Source organism: Salmo trutta, chromosome 23, assembly GCF_901001165.1.
Source record: "Salmo trutta chromosome 23, fSalTru1.1, whole genome shotgun sequence".
Taxonomy (NCBI): Eukaryota; Metazoa; Chordata; class Actinopteri; order Salmoniformes; family Salmonidae; genus Salmo; species Salmo trutta.
In genome coordinates, this window is record NC_042979.1 from 39,093,793 (window position 1) to 39,121,627 (window position 27,835).

The 27,835-nt window shown below is 45.9% G+C and overlaps 1 protein-coding gene across 1 annotated transcript; it reads left to right on the forward strand.

The window, feature by feature from the left end:
* On the forward strand, positions 1 to 27,828 carry crb2a (crumbs cell polarity complex component 2a). The gene is made up of 13 exons (XM_029710248.1): positions 1 to 221; positions 15,276 to 15,971; positions 17,146 to 17,341; positions 18,188 to 18,327; positions 18,926 to 19,096; positions 19,221 to 19,334; positions 20,007 to 20,975; positions 21,449 to 22,038; positions 22,433 to 22,598; positions 22,841 to 23,711; positions 24,062 to 24,175; positions 26,796 to 26,922; positions 27,250 to 27,828. Exons 1-13 carry the CDS (start codon positions 155 to 157, stop codon positions 27,469 to 27,471), a joined length of 4,443 nt encoding a protein of 1,480 aa, XP_029566108.1. The 5' UTR covers positions 1 to 154; the 3' UTR covers positions 27,472 to 27,828.
* The last annotated feature ends 7 nt before the right edge of the window (positions 27,829 to 27,835 follow it).

The window sequence follows — 27,835 nt, forward strand, 5'->3', positions numbered from 1 at the left end:
GCATGGGTAGTCAGTAGCATGCCAACAGCAGAGCAGGGCAACACCAAGAGACTCACTAACTCTTCTAACTCCAGAATACCTAGACGGGTGCTATTAAAGTGAAAAAAAAAATATTATTTTTTGCTTCTTTAACTCCCAGGTCATTTGTTTCACCATGGAATTTGGGAACATTTGTTTGAATCTCAAAACAGTGCTGTTGACCATGATGATGTTCAAATGGGGTAAGTCTCTCATTGCAAGTGATGGACATGACGCTACGGGACGGGGTGTGAATGTATCATAGTGCAAAAATGACATCCTGTAGAGCTTTCTTTAAAGTGACAATATGCACTTCAAACAACGACAAAGACGTGAGGAATGAGACTGAAGAAATGTAACCACTCTCAAATTCATAGACAAAACTGTCTGGTCCCAGGGACTGAACATCCACGATATAAAAATGATCATCTTAACCATGTTTTGAGGCTAGACAGGGTTTGTTTACATTTACATTGTTTAAAAGCATTGGAGTAAAACAAGCTTATATTTTGGGTTCTAAAGGGGTACAACCGTTGAACTAAGCTCATGAGGCATTTATAAGTTATATTCTTTAAGAATCAATGGTTCTATATTATTCATTTAAAAGTACTTAAATGGAGGTAGCAATCACAGATTGCCTCTAAATTGGAGAAGATTTTGAATGTGAAGGGAAGGTATGGCAGGGGTGTAAGCCCATACAGAGGAACAAGTGCGCCAGTTGTTGTGGGCGGCTTGTAATCTCCTTTCCTGAAAGCAACAGGTTGTGTGAAAAGATTATTGAAGGAAACGAGTAAATATCTTAATGCCCCACAACACATTTCTGAAGTAATTTAAATCAGAAGCACCAACAGAAAAAGTTAACTAATTATTTTCTAAATGGCAAAGTAATTAAATATATATATATATTTTCTCATATGTTTCGACATATGCAGTTGCTTTACTATTCTACTTTAAATACATTTCTTCCCAAATATGAATGATATTCTACATCACAAGAAACACAAAAATTATATTTCCTACAGTTTCCAAACATTGTCCGTGTTTGAGAGCATCAAAACTAAATTGTGGCTGAGTAGTTATTTAGGATGCAAGGTGATTTGTCTTTAAACTTGTCGCCTGAGCTTTGTGTTCCCCTGTTGTCGCAAATCCACTGTGCCTTTGGTTTTTGACTCTCCTTGGCATTGGTTTGCATGGGACCCTAGTGCTAACTCTTCAAAATAATTGTTCTAAAGAATTCCCCTTTTTTCCCTTGGTTTCAACTGACGCTAGTACCTCCAACTCTTTACAACAAGTGGCCTGAAGAATTCCCCCTCGTCTCCCTGTTTTGATAGATGGTGCTCGATGGTACAGGGGCAGGGTCTATTCATTACGACGATTCTGTTCCAAAATGTTTCTTAAGCGTAATGAAACGGGGAGGGATCTACCTGCATTTGTCCAATAGACACTAATTTTAGTTTACAAAACGTTCGATTTTGCAACTGTTTGGACTTATGATTTCACCCCAGGAGTGGTTCTCAGGGTGGGGCTTGGCTGCTTTATGCTAATTTTGCCCCACACACCCCCATCTGAAAGGGGAATCTGAAACAGAAAGAACGGGGTGGGTAGGCAACTACGCGTTCATTGTTGCTCATAACCATGACAACGGGGCCTCAGACTAATTTCCAGGGTATTATCGGAGGGCCTCAAAAAAAGATTAGAATTTGAGGATAATCACTTTGAGCAACATTGTTTGCTTTGATGACGTGGGACCCAGTTGAATGAATATCTTATCTGGGGCTCGTTAAAATCAGGCGCTTGATGAAAGCTCAAGATATTAGTGATTAGAGTGAAGACTTTCCATGAAATCAAGGTGTATCATTGAAACAAATGCTGAATTGCACTGCAAGTTTCATTGAGGAAAATAAGTTTCATTGAGGAAAACTGAAACCTGCACGGGAGTTTAGTCCACTGTTTCACAGTTCACCAGTTTATAATTCAGAAACGAAGGCAGGGTCCATGTCAAATCATGCATGCAGAGATAGGCTAACCAAGAGTGAGCTCACTGATGAAAAATTCCATTGAGAGGCGAGCAAATGAATGGCCACAATATGAGGTCGCAAACAATCTCAAGAAAAGCCCAAAATCATGCGTTTGATTGAATCTCTGAATTAAACGCCAAAGTATTGTAGTTAGCGCTTAACATGTTGCTACGTAGTGTGCTAACTCTCATAGCTCGGTTCCACCCACTCAGTGTGGGACCCCCTTGGGTTTTGCTTGCGAATTAGCCACGGCCACTTGTCCACAGGCAGATGGCTATCTCTCCATGCCCCAGAGGTTCCTCCTCAGATAGGTTTGTTTCATGGGGAAGAGGGAACTAGGGAAAGGGGTCAAGGTGTTACAAAAACAAACAACCTCACATCTCAAAATCCACCTTCACGTAAACAGTACCAAGGGGGATAGTTTTTTTTGGAGGGTGGAAGGAGATGTTTCTAATTCCCAGTTCCAGACAAAGAAGGCAGTGGTCAGAAATCACCTCACAGGCCCTTTTAAAAATCACTCAACCATGCTGATCCCTAGCTCTTCCCCCAAAAGGACCCCTAGCTCCTCCCCCACACGGACCCCTAGCTCGTGACAACATAGACAGAGAGAGTCAGCGAGAGAGAGAAAGGGCTGAATTCAATCCGTATCGCAGAAGTATTGCGGAAGATCCATGTTATAGCTCGTTTGAAATTTAAAGGCAAATTGAAATGTTCTTGCATTTGCAGAGACCACATTCACAGTAAACGCTGCATATGTCGGCTCAATCAGAAATTATCTTTACATTTTGACACGGATCTTCTGTGGTACTTCCACGATACGGATTGAATCCAGCACAAAGAGAGAGAGCGAGAGGGAGAGAGAGATAGGGAGGGGGAGATGGAAGGAGAGGGAGAGAGAGGGGGAGAGAGGGAGAGAGAGAGTGGGGGGGAGAGGGAGAGAGAGGGGGAGAGGGAGAGAGCGGGGGAGAGAGAGAGGAGGGGGAGAGAGAGAGAGGAGGGGGAGAGAGAGAGAGGGGGAGAGAGAGAGAGGAGGGGGAGAGAGAGAGAGGGGGAGAGAGAGAGAGGAGGGGGGGGAGAGAGAGAGGAGGGGGGGGAGAGAGAGAGGGGGAGAGAGAGAGAGGAGGGGGAGAGAGAGAGAGGGGGAAGGGTTCTGTCAGATGTCAGTGACAGCCTGTCTTTCTTTCCCCCTCTCTCTCTCCCCCCCCTCTCTCTCCTTGGGCCAGGTTCAGGTCCATGGTAGAGCTGGCTGCTGTTCTGGACACTGTTGACTTTCTCCACTGTCTGTTTGAACTGTTTGAAGTGAGAGGACCCACTGGACAAAAGATGGTTGAATCAATGTGGTTTCTACGTCATTTAAACAAAATAATTATATGTCATGCCATTGAATCAATGTGGAAAACTGATTGGATCCCCTAACTTAAGGGAATTTCATTTTTTTCACAGAACTTGTAAACTAAATCCAATGTCATGGTGAAATTGTTTGTTGATTTCACATTGAATTCACGTTAGTTGACAACTCAACCAAATGAAAATAAAAAATAGATGTTGAACTGACATCTGTGCCCAGTGGGTAGAAGAGTTGGGAGAAATGGACAGGAGAAGAGAGTAGAGGAGGGAAGAGGATAGAGTAGAGGAGAGAGTAGAGGAGAGAGTAGAGGAAAGGGAAGAGGAGAGAGTAGAGGAGAGGGAAGAGGAGAGAGTAGAGGAGAGAGTAGAGGAGAGAGTAGAGGAGAGGGAAGAGGAGAGAGTAGAGGAGAGGGAAGAGGAGAGAGTAGAGGAGAGAGTAGAGGAGAGAGTAGAGGAGAGGGAAGAGGAGAGAGTAGAGGAGAGGGAAGAGGAGAGAGTAGAGGAGAGAGTAGAGGAGAGAGTAGAGGAGAGGGAAGAGGAGAGAGTAGAGGAGAGGGAAGAGGAGAGAGTAGAGGAGAGAGTAGAGGAGAGAGTAGAGGAGAGGGAAGAGGAGAGAGTAGAGGAGAGGGAAGAGGAGAGAGTAGAGGAGAGAGTAGAGGAGAGAGTAGAGGAGAGAGTAGAGGAGAGAGTAGAGGAGAGGGAAGAGGAGAGAGTAGAGGAGAGGAGAGAGTAGAGGAGAGGGAAGAGGACAGAGTAGAGGAGAGGGAAGAGGAGAGGTAGAGGAGAGGTAGAGGAGAGGGAAGAGGAGAGGAGAGAGTAGAGGAGAGGGAAGAGGAGAGAGTAGAGGAGAGGGAAGAGGAGAGAGTAGAGGAGAGAGTAGAGGAGAGGTAAGAGGACAGAGTAGAGGAGAGGGAAGAGGAGAGAATAGAGGAGAGAGTAGAGGAGAGGTAAGAGGAGAGGGAAGAGGAGAGGGAAGAGGAGAGGTAAGAGGACAGAGTAGAGGAGAGGAGAGAGTAGAGGAGAGGAGAGAGTAGAAGAGAGGGAAGAGGAGAGAGTAGAGGAGAGGGAAGAGGAGAGGTAAGAGGACAGAGTAGAGGAGAGGAGAGAGTAGAGGAGAGGACAGAGTAGAGGAGAGGAGAGAGTAGAGGAGAGGAGAGAGTAGAGGAGAGGGAAGAGGAGAGAGTAGAGGAGAGGGAAGAGGAGAGAATAGAGGAGAGGTAGAGGAGAGGTAGAGGAGAGGTAGAGGAGAGGTAGAGGAGAGGGAAGAGGAGAGGAGAGAGTAGAGGAGAGGAGAGAGTAGAGGAGAGGAGAGAATAGAGGAGAGGGAAGAGGAGAGAATAGAGGAGAGGGAAGAGGAGAGAGTAGAGGAGAGGTAGAGAGTAGAGGAGAGGAGAGAGTAGAGGAGAGGGAAGAGGAGAGAATAGAGGAGAGAGTAGAGGAGAGAGTAGAGGAGAGGTAGAGGAGAGGTAGAGGAGAGGTAGAGGAGAGGGAAGAGGACAGAGTAGAGGAGAGGTAGAGGAGAGGTAGAGGAGAGGGAAGAGGACAGAGTAGAGGAGGGAAGAGGAGAGAGTAGAGGAGAGGTAGAGGAAAGGTAGGTGTAGGTAGAGGATAGGAGATGGGTGAAGCATGGTCAGAAGATGAAAGATGTACTGTTTATTTACCCTAGGGGCATCAGGAGAGGAGATGGAACAGGAGGAAGGGAAGTCGATGACTGTGCTGTCTTTCGGGAAAGGTGACCAGTAGATAAATTGAAAGGAGAAGATAGTTGAGGAGAAGAAAAGATAGTTGAGGAGAAAAGAAGGTGGTAGGAGAGGGAGGGAAGAGGGTGAAAAGAAGGGGGGAAAGAGAAGGGTTGCAAAGAGGGGAGAGGAGTTAAGGAGAAGAAAGGATTGAAGTGGCATTCCACTGAAGATGGCTCCCAAAAAGAACAATGCTTTTTCAAGCTGCCAGGAACCCCAAAGGAGGAACCCAGTTTTCCCTGTTCCCAATTGGCTCTTTTATTCATGCACCTTGTTTGGTAAGAAAGGTAGCGACAGTACACATTTGCCTACACAACATGTGATATTTCAGTTTTTTATTTGTAATACATTTGGCTTTGTCATTATGGGGTATTGTGTGTAGATTTATCAGGAGAAAAAAACTATTTAATCCATTTTAGAATAAGGCTGTAACGTAACAAAATATGAAAAAAGTAAAGAGGTCTGAATACTTTCCGAATGCACAATAAGTAAGCTATATACAGGGTCAGTTCCAGCATACTTAGTCAATGACTTTCCAGACATCTCAGTACCATAGAGCAGTCCTAGAAAGTCTGCAGAAAGTGCTCATTGACTACCCAGACGGATTAAATTACCAATTGAAATGGGGTTGGGATTAGACACAACTAGAATAGGTTAAGATTACAATCAGGATGATCTCCAGGAGGATTCACATTCGATGCAGGATTGTGACAAATTAAACAGCAAATTTCTCAGACTCAGCAACTATCTCTGGGTTTTATTCATTAGAGCATATAATAGAAAACGTTTCAAAACATTTTGCAATTGAAAACAAAATATCTTATTTCTACATGGACAAGTCCAAATAGTGCCTCACTGTTTCAGTTATTTTCTTCTGTTTCCTGCCAAATGAACACAATCCTGGTCTGGACTGTCTGGTCGGCCTTGACTGACAGCCGAGCCTGGATCATCACCACACACTCTGCTGACCCTCAAGTCCTGTCCCCAAGTCCAGAGTGACTGGCATCCCACGCCCATGGCCAGGTTCCACAGACATAAAAGGCATAGCTACGTTAGATAGGCACCAGAGAAGAGGGAAGGTGGTGACATCACAAGAGTGGACTGTCATAGCTATGACTTGCCCTCTTTTAGGGAGAGAAGGGGCTGTGGGAAGGATATCGAGTGTGAGTTTGGTAAGGGGATTTGACTGAGGAGGTGCTGTGTGTGTGTGTGTGTGTGTGTGTGTGTGTGTGTGTGTGTGTGTGTGTGTGTGTGTGTGTGTGTGTGTGTGTGTGTGTGTGTGTGTGTGTGTGTGTGTGTGTGTGTGTGCGTGCGTGCGTGCGAGCGAGCGAGCGAGCGAGCTAGAGAGTGCATGCATGCGTGCGGTAGGGGGTTTTGGGTAAAAAAGCTGGAATGGGGAGGGAGAACCGTGTGTGTGGGTGAGATGGAGATGGAGGGTGGTGTTGAGCAGAAAGGTTGGGACCCTGCAGTCCATCAGAGCTGCTGAGTGGAGAGTGGAGACAGGTGTGGGAGACGGCTGTCAAGTCTGGCCACCCCAAGAGGAGCCTCCCTTTGAGTGTGTGTGTGCAGTATCAGGTGCAGCTAAACATGAGTCTGTACCAGTAATCTATAGTGAGTCAGGCCCAGTCATCTATAGTGAGGCAAAACAAGTCATCTATAGTGAGTCAGGACCAGTCATCTATAGTGAGGCAGAACCAGCCATCTGTAGTAAGTCAGGACCAGTCATCTATAGTGAGTCAGTACCAGTCATCTATAGTGAGTCAGGACCAGTCATCTATAGTGAGTCAGGACCAGTCATCTATAGTGAGGCAGAACCAGCCATCTGTAGTAAGTCAGGACCAGTCATCTATAGTGAGTCAGTACTAGTCATCTATAGTGAGTCAGGACCAGTCATCTATAGTGAGTCAGTACCAGTCATCTATAGTGAGTCAGTACCAGCCATCTATAGTAAGTCAGGACCAGTCATCTATAGTGAGTCAGTACCAGTCATCTATAGTGAGTCAGGACCAGTCATCTATAGTGAGGCAGTACCAGTCATCTATAGTGAGGCAGTACCAGTCATCTATAGTGAGGCAGAACCAGCCATCTGTAGTGAGGCAGAACCAGTCATCTGTAGTGAGTCAGGACCAGTCATCTGTAGTGAGTCAGTACCAGTCATCTATAGTGAGTCAGTACCAGTCATCTATAGTGAGTCAGGACCTGTCATCTATAGTGAGTCAGGACCAGTCATCTATAGTGAGTCAGGACCAGTCATCTATAGTGAGTCAGGACCAGTCATCTATAGTGAGTCAGGACCAGTCATCTATAGTGTGTTTGTACCAGTCACATACAGTGAGTCAGAACCAGTCATCTATAGTGAGTCAGGACCAGTCATTTATAGTGACATTTACATTTACATTTAAGTCATTTAGCAGACGCTCTTATCCAGAGCGACTTACAAATTGGTGCATTCACCTTTTAATATCCAGCGGAACAACCACTTTCAATAGTGCATCTAAATCTTTTTTTTTGGGGGGGGGGGGGGGTTAGAAGGATTACTTTATCCTATCCTAGGTATTCCTTAAAGAGGTGGGGTTTCAGGTGTCTCCGGAAGGTGGTGATTGACTCCGCTGTCCTGGCGTCGTGAGGGAGCTTGTTCCACCATTGGGGTGCCAGAGCAGCGAACAGTTTTGACTGGGCTGAGCGGGAACTGTACTTCCTCAGAGGTAGGGAGGCCAGCAGGCCAGAGGTGGATGAACGCAGTACCCTTGTTTGGGTGTAGGGCCTGATCAGAGCTTGAAGGTACGGAGGTGCCGTTCCCCTCACAGCTCCGTAGGCAAGCACCATGGTCTTGTAGCGGATGCGAGCTTCAACTGGAAGCCAGTGGAGAGAGCGGAGGAGCGGGTCAGTGAGTCAGGACCATTCATTTATAGTAAGTTCGGACCAGTCATCTATAGTGAGTCTGTACCAGTCATCTAAAGCAGGGCTGCCCAACCCTCTTCCTGGAGATCTACCGTCCTGTGGGTTTTCAGTCCAACCCAAATTTAACACACCTGATTCTACTAATTAGCTGCTCAACAAGACCTTAACTAGCTGAATCAGATATGCTAAATTAGGGTTGGACAGTAGATCTCTAGGAAGAGGGTTGGGCAGCCCTGATCTATAGTGAGTCAGAACCAGTCATCTATAATGAGTCAGTACCAGCCGTCTATAGTGAGTCAGTACCAGCCATCTATAGTGAGTCAGTACCAGCCATCTATAGTGAGTCAGTACCAGCCATCTATAGTGAGTCAGTACCAGCCATCTATAGTGAGTCAGGACGAGTCATCTAAAGTGAGTCAGAACCAGTTGTCTATAATGAGCCAGTACCAGCCGTCTATAGTGAGTCAGGACCAGTCATTTATAGTGAGTCAGTACCAGTCATCTATAGTGAGTCAGAATGTGAGTCAGGACCAGTCATCTATAGTAAGTCAGGACCTGTATTCTATAGTGAGTCTGTACCAGTCATCTACAGTGAGTCAGAATCTGTCATCTATAGTGAGTCAGGACCTGTTATCTATCGTGAGTCAGGACCAGCCATCTATAGTGAGTCAGGACCAGTCATCTATAGTGAGTCAGGACCAGTCATCTATAGTGAGTCAGGACCAGTCATCTATAGTGAGTCAGAACCAGTCATATACAGTGAGTCAGAACCAGTCATCTATAGTTGGGGCGGCAGGTAGCCTAGTTGTTAGAGCGTTGGACAAGTAACTGAAAGGTTGCAAGATCGAATCCCCGAGCTGACAAAGTAAAAACCTGTCGTTCTGCCCCTGAACAAGGCAGTTAACCCACTGTTCCTAGGCTGTCATTGAAAGTAAGAATTTGTTCATTACTGACTTGCCTAGTTAAATAAAGGTAAAATAAAATAAAAAATAGTGAGTCAGGACCAGTCATCTATAGTGAGTCAGGACCAGTCATCTATATTGAGTCAGTACAAGAACACAGACACACACAAAAACTAAATTAAGTATATTTAAGCCAATCAGTGCACTACACTTGCTACAAATTTTAACCAGAAATGAAACTACAGACTGTGCCTTTCATGCCTGGTTTTATTTGAATCTGTGGATTACTTCCTTTGTTTGCCTTCATGGACCAGTGGATTCTATTTTAGGAAGTTCGGTGAAAAGTCAAAGTCCGGGGCTCAAATACTGTATGTGTGTTTATGTGTGCATACAGCGCAAGCATGACTGGTGTATGAGTGTGTGCGTTTTGAGGATATTTATTTGTCTACATACTTACGTAGAGGTAGAGTGTGTGTACATGCATAGTACTTGAAGTTGTGAGTACAAGTTTATACCTGCGTACATGCATAGTATTTGAAGTTGTGAGAATAAGTATATACCTGTGTGCATGCACAGTAGTTTAAGTTTTGAGAATACGTATATACCTGTGTACATGCATAGTACTTAAAGTTGTGAGAATACGCAACCTGTGTACATGCATAGTACTTGAAGTTGTGAGTACACATACAGTATATACCTGTGTACATGCGTAAGTGTGGGTATATGTGGGCATTGTTATGTAATGTGTATGTAGAACATGTGTGTGTGAAGTGAGAAGTGAGAAGTGAGAACATGCAGAGAGCCTCTCAGTGGTAATCTGCTCAGGTATCCTGCTATCAGGAGCTTAGAGGAGCAAGGGGATTGGCCGAAATCAGTCGGGAGAGATTAAGACCAGAGAAACGCTCTCAAGGTCAGAAAGGCTATCTGACCTGCCTCTAAGGAGAGTTGAAGAGGGTGGAGTGGAAAAAGGGTAACACTTTAAAAAGGGTGTATGTCAGGGTTGTCTACCCAGCCCGTTCTCATTTCTGGATAATTTATTTCCACATTTCAGTCATTTATTTTATGCCCGGTACAGCTTCACTGCTCACTGGGAGGCTAAGTCCATTTCTGGTTCACTCCAGGCTAAATTGAGGGGGCTGACAATATTACAATACGTACAATATTGATACTGATTCACAGAGCATACTCTAAACAAATGATATGTTCCTACCCATGTAGAGGGCCATATTCTTATTGTTCGAGATAAGATTTAACATTAAATAACAGGTACATGAGATGTAAGATGTTGATATCATGTGCATTTGAGGAAAAGGTGCATGGGGCATGGATGCCCAGGGTAACATTCATCATCAATCTCAGGGTCTTCCTTCCCGGTTCTGGAGAGCCCTGATTGAACTGATCATTTTGAACCAGGTGTTATAGCACTGGGCTGGGAGGAAACAGAACACACGGTGTGGCTCTCCCAGGTCCCGAAGAGAACAGTGTTCAATCTTATCACAATCCTCCATTATACAGCTGTAATTACCCAGTCAGTGTGACTATCATCATTATCGCAATTAGTGCTTTGAGCATAATGCATGAAAAAATGTCTTAATTGTGTACCACAGAATCTTAATTGTTTTGGTTCCAAACTTCTGAAATAAAAAACAAATGACCTAAATTCCTTCTCATGGGCATAGAGAGATGTGATCTTTTCTGTGCAACAAAGTCCAACTTCGGGACCTTTTTTTTCTTTACCATGGTACTTTTCACCTCAACGGGAGACTACGGACTAAGTCTACAAGTTTTTATACTCCGCCTGCTCTCTAAAGGGATTTGCCATGCAGCTAAAACCCGCCAGAAGCCCCACTGTAATCCTCTGAGTTCCTACAAACACACAGCAAGCTCCATGCACCTTTAAAACTGAAATGAGATGTGACAACCTGCCTTCTGGCAAGCCAGCAAAGTGTTCCTCCATGAGTGGGCCACAGCGTGAGGTGAGGGGAGAGTGAGGTTAAACAGCTTGGCTTTACCCTCCATCTTTCTTACCCCATTACCCTCCATCTTTCTTACCACCCCCACCATTACCCTCCATCTTTCTTACCCCATCACTGCTACCACCCTATCCCAGCATCCCTCACTGACAGGAGAGTTGGAGGAGGTCGCTGGCCCTCCCTAAGCCCCCTGCATAACTTTTAGGGCTGCCATGGCAACCCTACTCCGAGTTTTGGGGGGAGTCATGTGTTTGCCAGTCCCTTTCCCGGATTCGGGGTTGGGCACACACACATGCACGCGCAATAAAGGAATTCCTGGCTGCTTTCCGGTATCCAAGGGTCGCAAGTGGCAGGTGTGTGAGTGTGTATGAATGAGTGTGTGTGGCTGTTCGAGACAGTTGAATGAATGAAAAACACAATAGCCTGCAGAGACCCCAGGAAGCACCCTGAGGCTTCTCTTTGAGTCTCGTTAGAACCTTTTAGACACTGTTCAGCATACTGCCTGCACACACTGAGCTTGCTTGCTATTGAGCTATCTTCTTTTGTAGATGTCTCTCTGCTTCAGATCAAGCCATAAGCTCTGGCTGTTGTGACAGAGTGTTCAACTAGCTGACAAGCTGATCAAGGGATTTCTCTTGCCCTGAAAGTAACACTCTGACTTTGATTAGATGACCTCACAATGTAAGACTTTATCATGGACTCATCACATTGAGGTTCCATTGTCAAATGAGGTTTGTATTTCAGAAAACATACTATGGATAACCTGTTCCCCTATGTTATGGTGTCTAAGTTATGGATTCCCATACTGCTAGGTCGGGGAACAGAACTTTCAATAATCACAGACAGAACTTCAGGAACAGAACTTGCTCCAATCACAGACAAAAACTCTTTCCAAAGTGATTACATCACCACTCTGATGTTTTTGCAAACAGCCTCTAGCTGTGTTTACACAGTCAGCCTAATTCTGATATTTTTTGCCACTAATTGGTCTTTTGACCAATCAGATCAGATCTTTGCCAATAATCGGGCAATTCATCAGAATTGGCCTGCCTGTGTAAGCGTATCCTTAGTTGTCAGTCCTTGCCAAACAATCTCTGTTAGTATCAGATCCACCCCAACCTAACATAGCAAGCGTTTCTCTCTTTCTGGTCCTGTCGGTGGAGGTTATTTTCTGCACTGTTCAACCAATCCAGTAAATGTGGAGGAGGACTTAAGATGACGTGTCACCTTGTTAACGTCCAAAAGTGGAATTTGCGTCACAGGCTCTCTTTCCATTTCCCCTGAAAACCGGATGCATCTGGTTGTTACCGAACCTGCTGAGGGTGGGGCCACCCTAACTGATACACAGGGTGCACCTAGATATACCTAGACTGATGGACATTTTGGCAAAGCCATCATGGTGACTTAGTTTCAGTAGGGTGAGTCTAAGGCATGGTGATCATATTCCAAAGTGACTCTTTCAGCTCCATGTGTTTCTGAATAGCTGCCTCTAATACCTTGTTTTCAATACGGTGGAAGAAATGGAATAACTGAATAACAACTGACGGGCACTACCTAACTAACTGCCTTTACTTGATTTCAGAAAAAACTGGAAGAACTTATTCCCATTTCTCTTTTCTTTGGTTAATCACGAGTGTCGCCCTTACGCTGTGGGTGTTCCCTGAGCGCCTAAGTTTGGCTCAGAGGGGTGTGATGAAGGGGTCAGTGGTCGTCGCAGACGGTCGCCGTTTTCACACACGTGGTCAGGGAGATGATGTCAACTCCAAATGAGGGGCAATGTGGTCATGGCAGGGAACAGGGCCTGTATTCATAAAGTGTCCCAGAGTAGGAATGATGATCAGGTCCTCCCTGTCCCATATGATCAAAAAGATGGGCAAAACTGATCCTAGATCAGTGCTCCTACACTAAGATGCCCAGGGCTCTCTCTGTGTCTGATGCTGTCCGTCAGTCTGTACCGGTGACAGTGACAGGTCCAGGGGTGTTAAGAGCTTATGTCCAAGGCCATCTGTCAGACACAGCTATAAGACGACCGACGGTGGAAAGCGTTTCCAACCGTACTCCTAGCCAAACGTTGTCGGATTTGTCTACCTATGTCCCTACATGTCTCTGTCCCAAAGGAAAACCTGGCCAACATCACTAATGCTGTGTGTGAGAGACGAGGTCAATCTCTTGGACCATGTGCCACACCACCAGTGTCTGCAACATTCCTCCCTCCCTCACCCTACCCCCATCCCTCCTTCTCTCCCTCTCTCTCTCTACTCCCTTCATCGTTAATATCTTCCGCTCCAATGAGAATTTGGGAACAGAACACTGATCAAAGTGTGGGGGATGGATGTGAGGGTGGATTTGGGATGGTGGGGTGGACGGTGGTGGGAGTTAGTTTGGGATGGTGGGGTGGACATTAGAGGTGGGGGATGGGGGTCTGTTCAATCTGTGGAATGTGGACTGATTCCACACTGGGCTCACACAATTGGCCGGTGCAGGGAGATAGCGGATGCACAGAAAATCCCCCCTCCTCCTCCCAAAAGCGTCCTGCTCTATTCAGTTCACAGGAGGTTGGTGGCACCTTAATTGGGGAGGACGGGTAGTTGTAATGGCTGGAGCGGAATTAGTGGAATGTTATCAAATATATCAAACACCAGCCATTATTATGATCCGTCTTCCCCTCCTGTGGTTCAGCTCTACAGAGGGCACCGGGTCTGGCTAGAGAGGGCTCGAGCACAATACATTCAGTGTTGCAGAATTTTTTTTACCCCATTTTCTATGAAAAACATGACAGTCATAAAGTTTGAGTCGGTTAAGTTACTCACTGCCATAGTTGAGTTTTGATAGTGATTGTGATCATAAAAGTATATTTAAACTGTTTGTATCCATGTGGTAATTACATGATCCGTGAAAAAACATCAACGGTCAATGACATGTGCTTTGTAACAAACTGCATGTGCAAATTAACATAATTTACTTTGTAGTAAACTTGGATTAGAATCAATTGAGTCAGAGCTCCCTGACACACTTCCTGAGAGGAAATGTGAGCGCTGAAGTGTTAAATGAGAGAGAGGTGCTATGGGATCAGGTTGTGCCAAGCTAACGACCTGGAGAAGTTAACCTAGCGTGCTAACTCATAGTTATCCACCCCATAAACCCCACCTGTCGAGTGGACACTTGATAGTCTGCAGACCATGCATCTGATCTGCATCTTATCTGCTCTACCTTCAAGGGTTCGTGTCTGGAATTCCGTCAAGACACTTCTCCGCTCCCTGGAATCCCATCTATGCCTTTGCCCAGAGCATTGGTCTCTACTAAAAAGTTCCTTGGGGAAACTTTTGTTTTAGCTTAACCATAACAACTACTAAACAAACAAGGCAAATGTTAGCTAGATGGCACTCTCTCTTTTTTTCCTTGCTCAGTTGAGAGTCCTCTGGATTCTAGGCCTACAAGCTTCGAGGGAAAATATTTTAAGACTTTGTTGTGTTTTTTAAAAATGTGTTGTGGTCTAGGGGTGGTCATCGCTCCCTTTGGGAGTGACAGGAAAGATTAGGACTTGAGACACCCCAGATGCCCATTGTTAACAATCTGTCAATGAGCACTAAACTAGCTACGCAAAACAAAGCCAACGGAAAAATACTTTGTAGTGCACGGAGGGTTTCTTAGCTTTAGATGGGGATTTAGCAGTGGGCGTCTACTGCGAAAGAGGCCATGAACTCTACAGTTGCTCCAGGACTCTCCTACACGATTTGTCCTTTCGAATTAAGGGAGGAGAAGATGAAAGGAAATGTCAGGGTGAATACACATATCAGGATTAGCACAGAGGGACCTACTAACTTTGGCCATGGTTCACTAAGTTTGATTGTGCTCTTGTTCATAGCAGCACTGGGGTGAGACGTTTTACAGTTGCTGAACAGCCCCAAAGAAACACAACCAAAATACCTCCAACTATGAACTTCTAGCAGAGTAGTGCAGTAGACTATCAATGTTTACAACTTCATAACATTTTTTGCCAATGTTTTTGTGTCAGAACCAATAGCCTACAAATCTGGACCAAAGCTGGTTGTGAATCGGCTTAGAGTGGCACTCAACAAAACAACATTGTGCAAGCACAGGGCTCACACGGTGTAGATATCTGGGAGACATTCAGAGGTGTACCGGCGTCACCCACATAGGATGCTGTAATAGAAATACGGCATAAGTCCATTAAAATCACACTAAACAACAACCCACTTTTCCCTCCAAAAAATGTAAAGGACTCTCTTGTGTGAACACACCAAATGTGACGTGATAAATACACAAAGTTGTGATGACCTGTCAGGGCATCTTGACTGTATTAGGGTAAACTGTCCATTTTGCACAACAATAAGCCTCTCCTTTTCTTCTCCTCAGGGATATTCTGCACGGCGACCAGTGACAAGTGCTTGTCCGAGCCCTGCCAGAATGGAGCAACCTGCGTGGACACCATGGACGACTATGCGTGCCTCTGCCCCCCTCGCAATGAGGTCCGCTACATGGGCAAAGACTGCGACGAACTCTACGACGCCTGCTCCTTTGCCCCCTGCTCAGACTGCACCAGCACCCCTGGCACGTCCGAGTACCACTGTGTCTGCCCCGAAGGATTTACTGGGGACAACTGCACTGAGGAAGTGGACGAGTGCCATAGCAACCCTTGCTCTGAGCCCCACACAGAGTGCATCGACCAGGTCAACAGTTACTTCTGCCGATGTCCACCCGGCTACGGAGGAGAGGACTGTGAAGAGCGGGTGACCGACTGCATCGACGAGCCGTGTCTGAACAATGGGACTTGTATACTGTTACAGGAGGGGTTTGATTGTCACTGTGCACTGGGGTTTGACGGGGAGCACTGTGAAGAGGACGTGGACGAGTGTGCGTCCCATCCTTGCCAGAACGGCGCTATCTGCATGGACGGCGTGGCCGAGTTTCACTGTTTCTGTGTGCCAGGCTTCCAGGGCTACAACTGCGAGATTGACATCAATGAGTGCGCCTCGCGGCCCTGCGAGAATAATGGGACCTGTATCAATGAGAAGGACCGATACAAATGCCAGTGCCTCGTCGGGTTTACAGGTAGTTGTTCTGCCTTTTCACCGCTCACTCCTCTGCCCACAGGAATGTTGTGTTTGCACTCAGTCAGTCTCGACTTAAGTGTAATTTTCCAACCATTTTCGTACCCCTGTATCAGCCACAACTCACTGTCTCTCACCTAACATTTCCTCCAGTGTGGAGGGATATCTGATGCTCTGCTTTTTAATGTTTCTGGACATAATGTATCTTCAAGATTTAGGTATCTCATATTAGTACTTCATTCACCATGCCAGAATGTTTTCACATTAAAGCTGACATCATCATTAACAACAGGACGATTTCCTATTAACCAATGAGGGCGTGCGTGCGTGCCACAAAGAACAGTGCAAACTGTGCAGAGCCAATTATGAGGCTTGGCAGAGATGAATAATTATGCTAATCTTGTCTTGCTGTTGTCATCTTACTAACTGCACCTTTAAGTGTACGTTTGGTTCTTGATAAACAGAGAACTATACGCATTTTAAGTACAGAGAGTAAGATGTTGGATTCAGGTCTCTAGTCTTATCTTCAGCTTGGCCCCTGTGGATATTGGCCCCTGTGGATATTGGCCCCTGTGGATATTGGCCCCTGTGGATATTGGCCCCTGTGGATATTGGCCCCTGTGGATATTGGCCCCTGTGGATAGGTCTCCCGCTGAGTGAGAGAAAACACTCCACAACTTGTACACTTCATTTCTTACACTCCTTTCTTTTCTCAGCAGGTCTGGTCTGTGTCTAAGGGCTTCATGCTTATCTCTAATGGGGTGGGAAGAGTCAGCACTAATGCATTCCTTTGTCAGCATATCAGTGACGATGGAGATTTAAGGAAAGGGTTGAGACGGGCAACTGAGGCATTTTTACATTATCACTTGAGCTATCTAGCGGCATCAACAAGCAGATTCCATGCTACTTACTATTTATAGCTAGAGAAGCAAACACCATAGTACAAATCACTATTTATTTAGCTTATGTTTCTTTCTTTCAGTATTGTCATAAGAGCAGAGAGGATCTATGGACAAGTTGACTTGATGTAGATACAATGGTGCAGTCTGTGGAAGATATGTCCCCCTCCTAGTACATGATGTACAGTTCCTTACTGACTCCCACTCGGAGATGGTTTGTTTCTCATTCATCACATTCTCGGATTCTTTCGCTCCTTTTTCCTCTACCTCTCACAGGAGTGAATTGTGAGGTGGAGATAGATGAGTGCGAGTCCAACCCGTGCCGGAACGGAGCCACCTGCCATGACCTCCTTGGTCTGTACTCCTGTGAGTGTCTGCCTGGGTTCGAGGGCACAGACTGCGAGGTGGACATTGACGAGTGTGCCAGCAATCCCTGCCTAAATGGGGCCATCTGTCAGGACAAGGTGGACAGGTAACTAACTGCCCAAGGCTTTTAGGATTGCCCCACCAGACAGACACAAATCCTGTCCTTAAATTACTTTGGGGCCTGACTGCCGTTTGGTGAGCTTAAGCCCTTCACATTGAGACAGGGCATTATTGGTATTTATTAAGGATCCCCATTAGTTCCTGCCAAGGCAGCAGCTACTCTTCCTGGGGTTTATTATGGATCCCCATTAGTTCCTGCCAAGGCAGCAGCTACTCTTCCTGGGGTTTATTATGGATCCCCATTTGTTCCTGCCAAGGCAGCAGCTACTCTTCCTGGGGTCCATCAACATTAAGGCAGTTATATACAATTAAAAATATTACATGACATCACATTCCATAACACTTTTCACAACACATTAATTGTCTGCCCTCAGGCCACTACTCTACTACCACATATTATCTACAATACAAAATCCATGTGTACGTGTGTGTAGTGTCTTATCATGTGTACGTGTGTGTAGAGTGTCTTATCATGTGTACGTGTGTGTAGAGTGTCTTATCATGTGTATGTGTGTGTAGTGTGTCTTATCATGTGTATGTGTGTGTAAAGTGTCTTATCATGTGTACGTGTGTGTAGTGTGTCTTATCATGTGTACGTGTGTGTAGTGTGTCTTATCATGTGTATGTGTGTGTAGTGTGTCTTATCATGTGTATGTGTGTGTAGTGTGTCTTATCATGTGTATGTGTGTGTAGTGTGTCTTATCATGCGTATGTGTAAGCTTTATCTCGATCATCCATCTGTTACATTTTTGCATTCATTTGTTATCGGCCTATATGCTTTGTTGAATGTCTATGTAGCGATTGCAACTGACCCAGACTTCCTTTCCTACAGCTACGAGTGTGACTGTGAGGACACAGGCTTCCTCGGTGACCACTGTGAGGAGGACATCCCTGAGTGTGCATCTGACCCGTGTCAGCACGGCGCCACCTGCCTGGAGGGAGTCAAAGAGTATACCTGTCTCTGCTGGCCTGGTATGTGCACCTTATCATTACCCACCACATTTGCAGAAATGTTGTCAAAAAGGGTTAAAAAGACAAACACTGAAATTATATGGTGCTGCGGTTGTCCATGTCTGGAGTAGGTACAGTTGTTCATGTCTGGAGTAGGTACAGTTGTCCATGTCTGGGGTAGGTTCAGTTGTCCATGTCTGGAGTAGGTACAGTTGTCCATGTCTGGAGTAGGTTCAGTTGTCCATGTCTGGAGTAGGTTCAGTTGTCCATGTCTGGAGTAGGTTCAGTTGTCCATGTCTGGAGTAGGTTCAGTTGTCCATGTCTGGAGTAGGTACAGTTGTCCATGTCTGGAGTAGGTTCAGTTGTCCATGTCTGGAGTAGGTTCAGTTGTCCATGTCTGGAGTAGGTTCAGTTGTCCATGTCTGGAGTAGGTTCAGTTGTTCATGTCTGGAGTAGGTTCAGTTGTTCATGTCTGGAGTAGGTACAGTTGTTCATGCTGTCAGACGACTGGAGAGTGAAAGAGGGTGGTGTCATAATGGTCTAATAGTAGTGCACTTTGTTTAGGCTTTGAGTGAACAGTACTTCATACAGTGTATTTCCATGTCATTGGTTATCCTAGGTTATGAGGGGGAGAACTGTGAGATGGACATCGATGAGTGTGCTGAGCAGCCATGTGAAAACGACGGCGAGTGTTTTGAGCGTTCCGACACATCCCACTGGGAGATGGACTGGGAGTTCAGGTTCGCCGACGCTGCCGGATACCTGTGCCAATGTCAACCCGGCTTCGCAGGTGAGACGCAGTCCAATGAAAGGAGAGGGTTTTTATTAACGTTGGTTACCTTTTTGAATTGTTTTGGCCATTTCACACAGACAAAAAATAAGGCTGTTGGTGTTGTTTCTTTGTCCCTTTCCAGGAGAGAACTGTTCTGTGAACATTGATGAGTGTGAGTCTGAACCCTGCCAGAATAGAGGCTCTTGTGAGGATCAGGTGAATGGCTACACCTGTTTATGTCCGGATGGATTTATGGGTAAGGTTTTCAAAAACTCTGTATACTTCTGTACATCATTACAGCAGGACAGTATTATCTACACTGACTGTACAAAACACTATGAACACCTGCACTTTCCATGACATAGCTTTCTCCTGGACTCACCTGGTCAGTCTATGATCCCTTATTTGATGTCACTTGTTAAATCCACTTCAATCAGTGTAGATGAAGGGGAGGAGACAGGTTAAAGAAGGATTGTAAAGCCTTGAGACAATTGAGACATGGATTGTGTATGTGTGCCATTCAGAGGGTGAATGAGCAAGACAAAAGATTGAACTGCCTTTGAACGGGGTATGGTAGTAGGTGCCAGGCGCACCATTTTTTTTGTGAAGAACTGTAACGCTACTGGGTTTTTCACGCTCAACAGTTTCCAATTGTCCACCACCCAAAGGACACAACTGTGGGAAGCATTGGAGTCAACATGGGCCAACATCCCTGTGAAATTCTTTCGACACCATCCATGCCCAACGAATTGAGGCTGTTTTGAGGGCAAAAGAGGGGGACTCAATATTAGGAAGATGTTCTTAATGTTTTGTACACTCAGTGTATATCCTTGTGCTGTTTTTATCATATCAGAAGAATGGACTGATCTGTAGATTCAATTCTAGGTAGATCAATCTTCAAAAGTCTGACTGAAATAGTGCATTGCAGGGGAAATTTGCGAAATCAATATTGATGAGTGCGAGAGCCAGCCGTGTCTGAACGGGGCATGGTGCGAGGACGGCGTGGCCAGCTACACCTGCCACTGTCCTGAGGCTGAGCCTGACAAGCTGCCCTGGGGTGGCCACCACTGCGACATCCAGCTCCTGGGCTGCATGGATCAAGAATGCCAGAATGGCGCCACCTGCCACCCGTGGCTGGAAGAGGAAGAGCATGGCCACACCTGCCTCTGCCCCCACGGCTTCTACGGCGAGCTCTGCTCCACCCCCACCACCTTCTCATTCTCCAGTCCGGGCTTTGTCCTCATCATGGTCAACCTGGAAGTGGAAGAGAGGAGGAGACGGAGGCATGCCGAGCACCACCACCACGGGAAGGGAGTCCGGCTACGCTTTCGCACCACCTTGCCCGACATGGTGCTCTTCTACCGTGGCGATGCCGACAGCCACCTCCTGCTGGAGATTGTGGGTGGAGGTCTTCGCGCCAAGGCCTTCTCAGAGGACGCCGAGCTGGAGGTTACATTCTCTGGGCTGGTCAGCGACGGAGACTGGCACGACGCTGACGTGTACGTGAACGAAGAGGAAGGGCTGGTTTTTAACCTGAAAGGTCCAGGATGCGACAGCGAAGGGTGCACGGTGAAGGATGGTGGTCCCAACGGGCCACACTTCGTTCCCTCTGAGGCGTTTGGTTACGTCTACGTGGGCGGTGCCCCCGGAGAGTTGCTGGAGCACACGAAGAGTGGCCACGGGTTTGTGGGGTGTGTGGAGGACCTGCTGATCGACTTCAAGGACATCCTGCCCCAGAACCTTCCAGAGGAGCAGGCCAATGAGATGGAGCTAGGCTGTAGCAAGACAGAGTGGTGCGAACCTGACCCCTGCTCCGATCAAGGCCACTGTGTGGACCTGTGGATCAGCCACCGCTGCGACTGCTACCGGCCCTACCACGGTCACAGCTGCTCCGAAGGTAAGCAACATTTACCTTCCAACAATGTATCTGCTAATACAGTCTTCTGAGAAAGACATTCATTTAGAAAATTCCACCCAGACTGTTTTCTAATTAATCTCATTCGCAATTCCAAGAGCTCTAGCTCACTTCATTAAAGTAATTTTTCTAAGATATTTGTTTTCACTTTTTGATTAGTAATTTGCCCTAAGGTTTGGTTACAATTTATTTGTATTGCCCGGATAGTCCAACGGTAGATGCTTTACAGATGGTCATACTATCAACAAACTATCTGTTGACAACCAACTGCTTGCTAAGGTTAAGGTTAGGGTTAGGATAAGGATTTTGGGCTAGGGTTAGTAGATAGTTAGTTCAAATGTTACTGACTATCCAAATAAAGTGTTACCTAATGTCTTTCTATGGCCAGGCCAGGTACACATGGTTTATTCCTCTGGTTCAAGTTTGTATTTATTTCCTTTTATCTGTTCTGACAGAGTTCCCCTCCTGGACATACAGCCATGAGGAAACTGTGAGCTACAGTGCCTATGACATTGGCACTGATCACGGCGCCAACTTCAGCGTCTCCTTCTTCCTGCGGTCTCTGAAGCCCGACGGCCTGCTCTTCCAGCTGAGGAGACCCGGAGAGGACGGAGAAGAGGGCGAGGCCTACTTTAATGTTTACCTGGGCATGGGGAGAGTCTTCGTCAGCTCCGTCCCCGAAAGCCACCCACTGACGGCACCCGTCGTCGTGACCACCGGCAAAAAGCAACTTGTACACGTCGAGGTCCAGTATGGACGGGTGTTCTTCCAGCATGCCGGGCTGCGCTACGGAATAGGTGAGGTTCCCGAGGTGGAGGTGCACAGTGGGGACCTGGCCTACGTAGGGGGTCTCCCCAGGGAGGGGGAAAACTCTGAGGCCTGGGGGGGACACTTCAAGGGCTGCCTGCAGGACCTGCGCCTGGACGGAGCGCATCTGGACGTGGATGCATGGAACAGCACGCTAAATAACTCAGAGGGAGAGGTCTACTTCCCCGCCGATGCTGAGAATGTAGAGCCGGGCTGTATTAGCGACAACACCTGCCAGGTAGGACTGATTACACTCATACCAGGACCCCTATTGTAATAACATGTAATAATATTGTATTAACCGGAAGCGTGCCATGGTATAAGACAACTGACACATTACTATTATTTATTGAACTGCACTATTGGTTAAGGGCTTGTAAGTAAGCATTTCACAGTAAGGTATACCTGTTGTATTCTGCACATGTGACAAATACAATTTGATCAACAGAGGGAAGTACTACAGACATGAGGGGTAGGATGTAAATGTGACATGTCAACTGTATCAAAATTCAGATTAACTTGAAATAGAAGGACATTGTCAGTAATGAATGAGGACAACTCAGTGACTTGTGACTGGACTAAAATTGACTAAATGTTGTTAAATGTTCACTGAATGTTCTTTTGTTCTGAAGCCGGAGCCATGCCAGAACGGAGGAGACTGCACCATCACCTGGAACGGCTTTGCATGTTCTTGTCCTGTGGCTTTCACTGGGAAGACCTGCGAGACGCGTGTGTGGTGTGTCAGCGACCCGTGTGTCAATGGTGGACATTGTGTGGACCTGACTGATGGATATGAGTGTGAGGAAATATTAAACTAATTCTCAGCTTGAAGAAAATCACTCAAGTCTTGCAAAACTACTTAAGAGTTTCTTCACCATTGCTTTCTTTCAAAAACATTGCTATTTTAATTTACTTTAGTGTATAGCTGTCATTGCATGAATGACAAAAATCCCCCACACACAAAATGCATACTAGATAGCTTTAATAAAACAAAAAGGTGGTGTTTTCATCTGAAGTCTTACGCACTTCTTGACCCTCAGGTGTGACCAACGCTACCTTCGAGAACAACCCGGTGCAGTACAGTGCAGAGGGTTCCTTGGGCTCGCCTCTGACCCACGTGTACCTGGAGCTCCGTACCCGTTCAGAGAAAGCCGTGCTGCTCCGTGCCTCCCACGGGGCCGAGCTCCTACTGGTGGGACTGCTGGACTCCTCTATCCGTGTCGAGATCCACGGTGGCAACAGTGTGGAGGTGCTGACCTTCTCCGGTGTGCGACACGTGGCCGACGGCGGTTGGCACCGGGTGAGCATTTCCATGGCTGACCCGGATAGCGAGGCGTCACACTGGGTCATCACCGTGGATGGCATCACTGACGCCAGCAGCACCCCAGAGGAGGCAGGTGCCCTGCACTTCCTCAACGAGGAAGGGGCGGAGGTTTCTATCGCTGAGAGCTTCACAGGCTGTCTGGGCGCCGTAAGGGTCAGCGGGGTCTATCTACCATTTGTGGATGACCTACACCCGCCACAGCCTGCCCACTTCCACAGAACGAGCGACGAGGAGATTCATATGGGCTGTACGAGTGCGGACGTATGCCATTCTGACCCCTGTCAGAACGGCGCCATGTGCAAGGATCTCTTTAACAAGTTTGACTGTATTTGCAAGCCAGGTTGGGAGGGAGAAAATTGCGAGGTGGACACGGACGAGTGTGCGTCTGGGCCCTGCGTCCACGGCACCTGCATGGATGAGTTGGCAGGTTTCGAGTGCGTGTGCAACCCGGGGTATGGGGGCGTTTCTTGCGATGAGGACCTGAATGAGTGTGAGGAACATGGCTGTGAGAACGGGGGCTCCTGCATGGACCGGGTGAACAGCTACACCTGCGAGTGCACAGACGACTTCACCGGCCCACTCTGCCAGTGAGTAGACTTTCTGTTTACACCAACCAATTAGTGTCACAGTAAGTGACAGGGATCATTGTCATGTGGAACAACAGATTCTCAGATTATTTTTATCTAGCTAGCACATATTTGTGTTTTACACAAGTTTTATATTGAGTTTCTCAACCTATCAGATCAAATACAGAATACCTTATGGAAATATATTAAAGTGACAAAGGGATATTCTAAATATAAGTTGCATGATTATATACTTTTGATGAACAGGAACCCTACACTCTTACACCTATTTATGGACATTGGATAGTTTTCAAGATAAAACAGGCTTTGAGTCTCCATTGTGAAGGTGTAATTCTGTACATCACCCACAGGTGGATTTATCCTCCACTGACATGCGAAGAGGATGTTCAGTGTGAAAACGGGATCTGCCATGATGGACTGTGGGGGGCCAACTGTACCTGTGTGCCCGGTTTTGCAGGGGAGAGGTAAGTTCCCAAACTCCTTTCAATAGTGTGGGACTAAAATGGTTGACATGCACAAAATAATACAGCTGTTAACAAAACTGCTTGGGATGATAGGGATGGATACCAGAATATATACACTACCGTTCAAAAGTTTGGGGTCACTTAGAAATGTCCTTGTTTTTGAAAGAAAAGCACATTTTTGTCCATTCAAATAACATCAAACTGATCAGAAATACAGTGTAGACATTGTTAATGTTGTAAATTACTATTGTAGCTGGAAATGGCAGATTTTTTATGGAATATCTAAATAGGCGTACAGAGGCCCATTATCAGCAACCATCACTCCTGTGTTCCAATGGCACGTTGTGTTAGCTAATCCAAGTTCATCATTTTAAAAGGCTAATTGATCATTAGAAACCCTTTTGCAATTATGTTAGCGCAGCTGAAAACTGTTGTAGAGATTAAAGAAGCAATAAAACTGGCCTTCTTTAGACTAGTTGAGTATCTGGAGCATCAGCATTTGTGGGTTCAATTACAGGTTCAAAATGGCCAGAAACTGAAACTCATCAGTTTGTTCTTGTTCTGAGAAATTAAGGCTATTTAATGCGAGAAATTGCCAAGAAACTGAAGATCTCATACAACGCTGTGTACTACTCCCTTCACAGAACAGCGCAAACTGGCTCTAACCAGAAAAGAAAGAGGAGTGGGAGGCCCCGGTGCACAACTGAGCAAGAGGACAAGTACATTAGGCTGTCTAATTTGAGAAACAGCTTCATTAAATAGTACCCGCAAAATATCAGTCTCAACGTCAACAGTGAAGAGGCGACTCCGGGATGCTGGCCTTCTAGGCAGAGTTCCTCTGTCCAGTGTCTGTGTTCTTTTGCCCATCTTAATCTTCTCTTTTTATTGGCCAGGCTGAGATATGGCTTTGTCCTCTTGCTCAGTTGTGCACCGGGGCCTCCCACTCCTCTGTCTATTCTGGTTAGAGCCAGTTTGCGCTGTTCTGTGAAGGGAGTAGTACACAGCGTTGTACAAGATCTTCAGTTTCTTGGCAATTTCTCGCATGGAATAGCCTTCATTTCTCAGAACTTGAATAGACTGACGAGTTACAGAACAAAGTTCTTTGTTTCTGGACATTTTGAGCCTGTCAAATCAAAATATATTTTACATTTAAGATTCTTCAAAGTAGCCACTCTTTCCCTTAATGACAGCTTTGTACACTCTTGGCATTCTTTCAACCAGCTTCATGAGGTAGTCACCTGGAATGCATTTCAATTAACAGGTGTGCCTTGTTAAAAGTTAATTTGTGGAATTTCTTTCCTTCTTCATGCGTTTGAGCCAATCAGTTGTGTTGTGACAAGGTAGGTGTGGTATACAGAATATAACCCTATTTGGTAAAAGACCAAGTCCATATTATGGCAAGGACAGCTCAAATAAGCAAAGAGAAATGACAGTCCATCAGTATTTTGATCCGGAACATTTCAAGAACTTTTCAAGTTTCTTCAAGTGCAGTCGCAAAACCCATCAAGCGCTATGATGAAACTGGCTCTCATGACCGCCACATGAAAGACAGATCCACAGTTACCTCTGCTGCAGAGAATAGGTTCATTAGAGTTAACTGCAACTCAGATTGCACCCCAAATAAATGCTTCACAGAGTTCAAGTAACAGACACATCTCAACATTAACTGTTCAGAGGAGACTGCATGAATCAGGCCTTCATGGTCAAATTGCTGCAAAAGAAACCACTACTAAAGGACACCAGTAAGAAGAAGAGACTTGCTTGGGCCAAGAAACACGAGCAATGGACATTAGACCGGTGGAAATCTGTCCTTTGGTCTGATGAGTCCAAATGTGAGATTTTTGGTTCCAACCACCATGTCTTTGTGGGACACAGAGTAGGTGAACAGATGATCTCCGCATGTGTGGTTCCCACCGTGAAGCATGGAGGAGGAGGTGTGATGGTGTGGGGGTGCTTTGCTGGTGACACTGTCACTGATTTATTTAGAATTCAAAGCACACTTAACCAGCATGGCTACCGCAGCATTCTGCAGCAATATGCCATCCCATCAAGTTTGCGCTTAGTGGGACTATCACTTGTTTTCAACAGGACAATGACCCAACACACCTCCAGGTGGTGTAAGGCCTATTTGACCAAGAATGAGAGTGATGGAGTGCTGCATCAGATGACCTGGCCTCCACAATCAACTGACCTCAACCCAATTGAGATGGTTTGGGATGAGTTGGACCGCAGAGTGAAGGAAAAGTAGCCAACAAGTGCTCAACGTATGTGGGAACTCCTTCAAGACTGTTGAAAAAGCATTACACGTGAAGCTGGTTGAGAGAATGCCAAGAGTGTGCAAAGCTGTCAAGGCAAAGGGTGGCTACTTTGAAGAATCTCAAATATAAAATATATTTTGATTTGTTTAACACATTTTTAGTTACTACGTGATTCCATATGTGTTATTTCATAGTTTTGATGTCTTCACTAGTATTCTACAATGTATAAAATAGTAAAAAAATAAATTTAAAAAAACCTTGAATGAGTAGGTGTGTCTAAACTTTTGACTGGTACTGTAAATCTCACATGATGCTTGCTGTGGTCTAGACTTTAAATATCCTTATTGTGTTATTCTCCTCAGGTGTGAAACAGAGATAGATGAGTGTGAGTCGAACCCCTGTCAGAATGGTGGCTCGTGTATCGATCGAGTCAACAGGTTCTGGTGTGTTTGCCTGCCTGGCTACAGCGGTCTGTTCTGCGATACAAGTGTAAGAACTCTTGACTTCTTCATTCTCCTGCTCCTTCTCTTCGAAGTAATTTTGCATTCATCATCTATAATAAATTATTTCATGATTAGTAAACATTAATAAGCATTTATAAGTATTTAATCTTTACAATGCATGAGCCTTAATAACATTTATAAATGTTTTAATGGTATTTATAAAGATTTAATTATTTATAATGGTTTATTCTTTAAAATGAATATGACGTGTAATAAAAATGTTTTGCATTAGGTCATTTTAGAATTAGCCATAGTCATTTACTCATCACTGACGTTTCTCCCTTGGTTCCTTGATTGTTTTCCCGCCTTGCAGAAACAGCCCCAGAAAGAGAGGGTGCCGTGGCTCGTGATAGCCATCCCCCTGGTGTGCCTCTGTGTCCTGCTGGCTGTCATCGGCATCACCTTCATGGTGCTCACTGCCCGCAAGAAACGCCAGTCAGAGGGCGCCTACAGCCCCAGCACTCAGGAGGTGGCCGGGGCGCGTCTGGAGATGGACAGCATGCTTAAGGTTCCCCCCGAGGAGCGGCTCATCTGATCGGGTCATAAAAGCTGATCCGAGAACTGTGCTCGGAACATGTTGCTAGGCAGCGTAACACAAAAAGCTGCAAAAGCAGATCTGAGAGCACCGCACTGCTGGCAGGTGCGCGAGACTCACTTGAGACAATAAGATTCTGTATAGTCAGTCTAGCTGGCTGGAAGAAGATACAGGAGGAGAAGAGATGATCTGCTGCCCCCTGCTGGACGGATGGACTTGTTACTGACCCAGTGGTGCCGTGTAATTGTGTTTTGTTTGACTGATCTAATGTGTGAGTGGTTTTGAGGATCTTGGGGAGGGAGTGGAGGTTAACGGAGTGAGGGTTGGCAGTCGGGGCTGGTTGGTAGAGAACTGACAGTTGGGG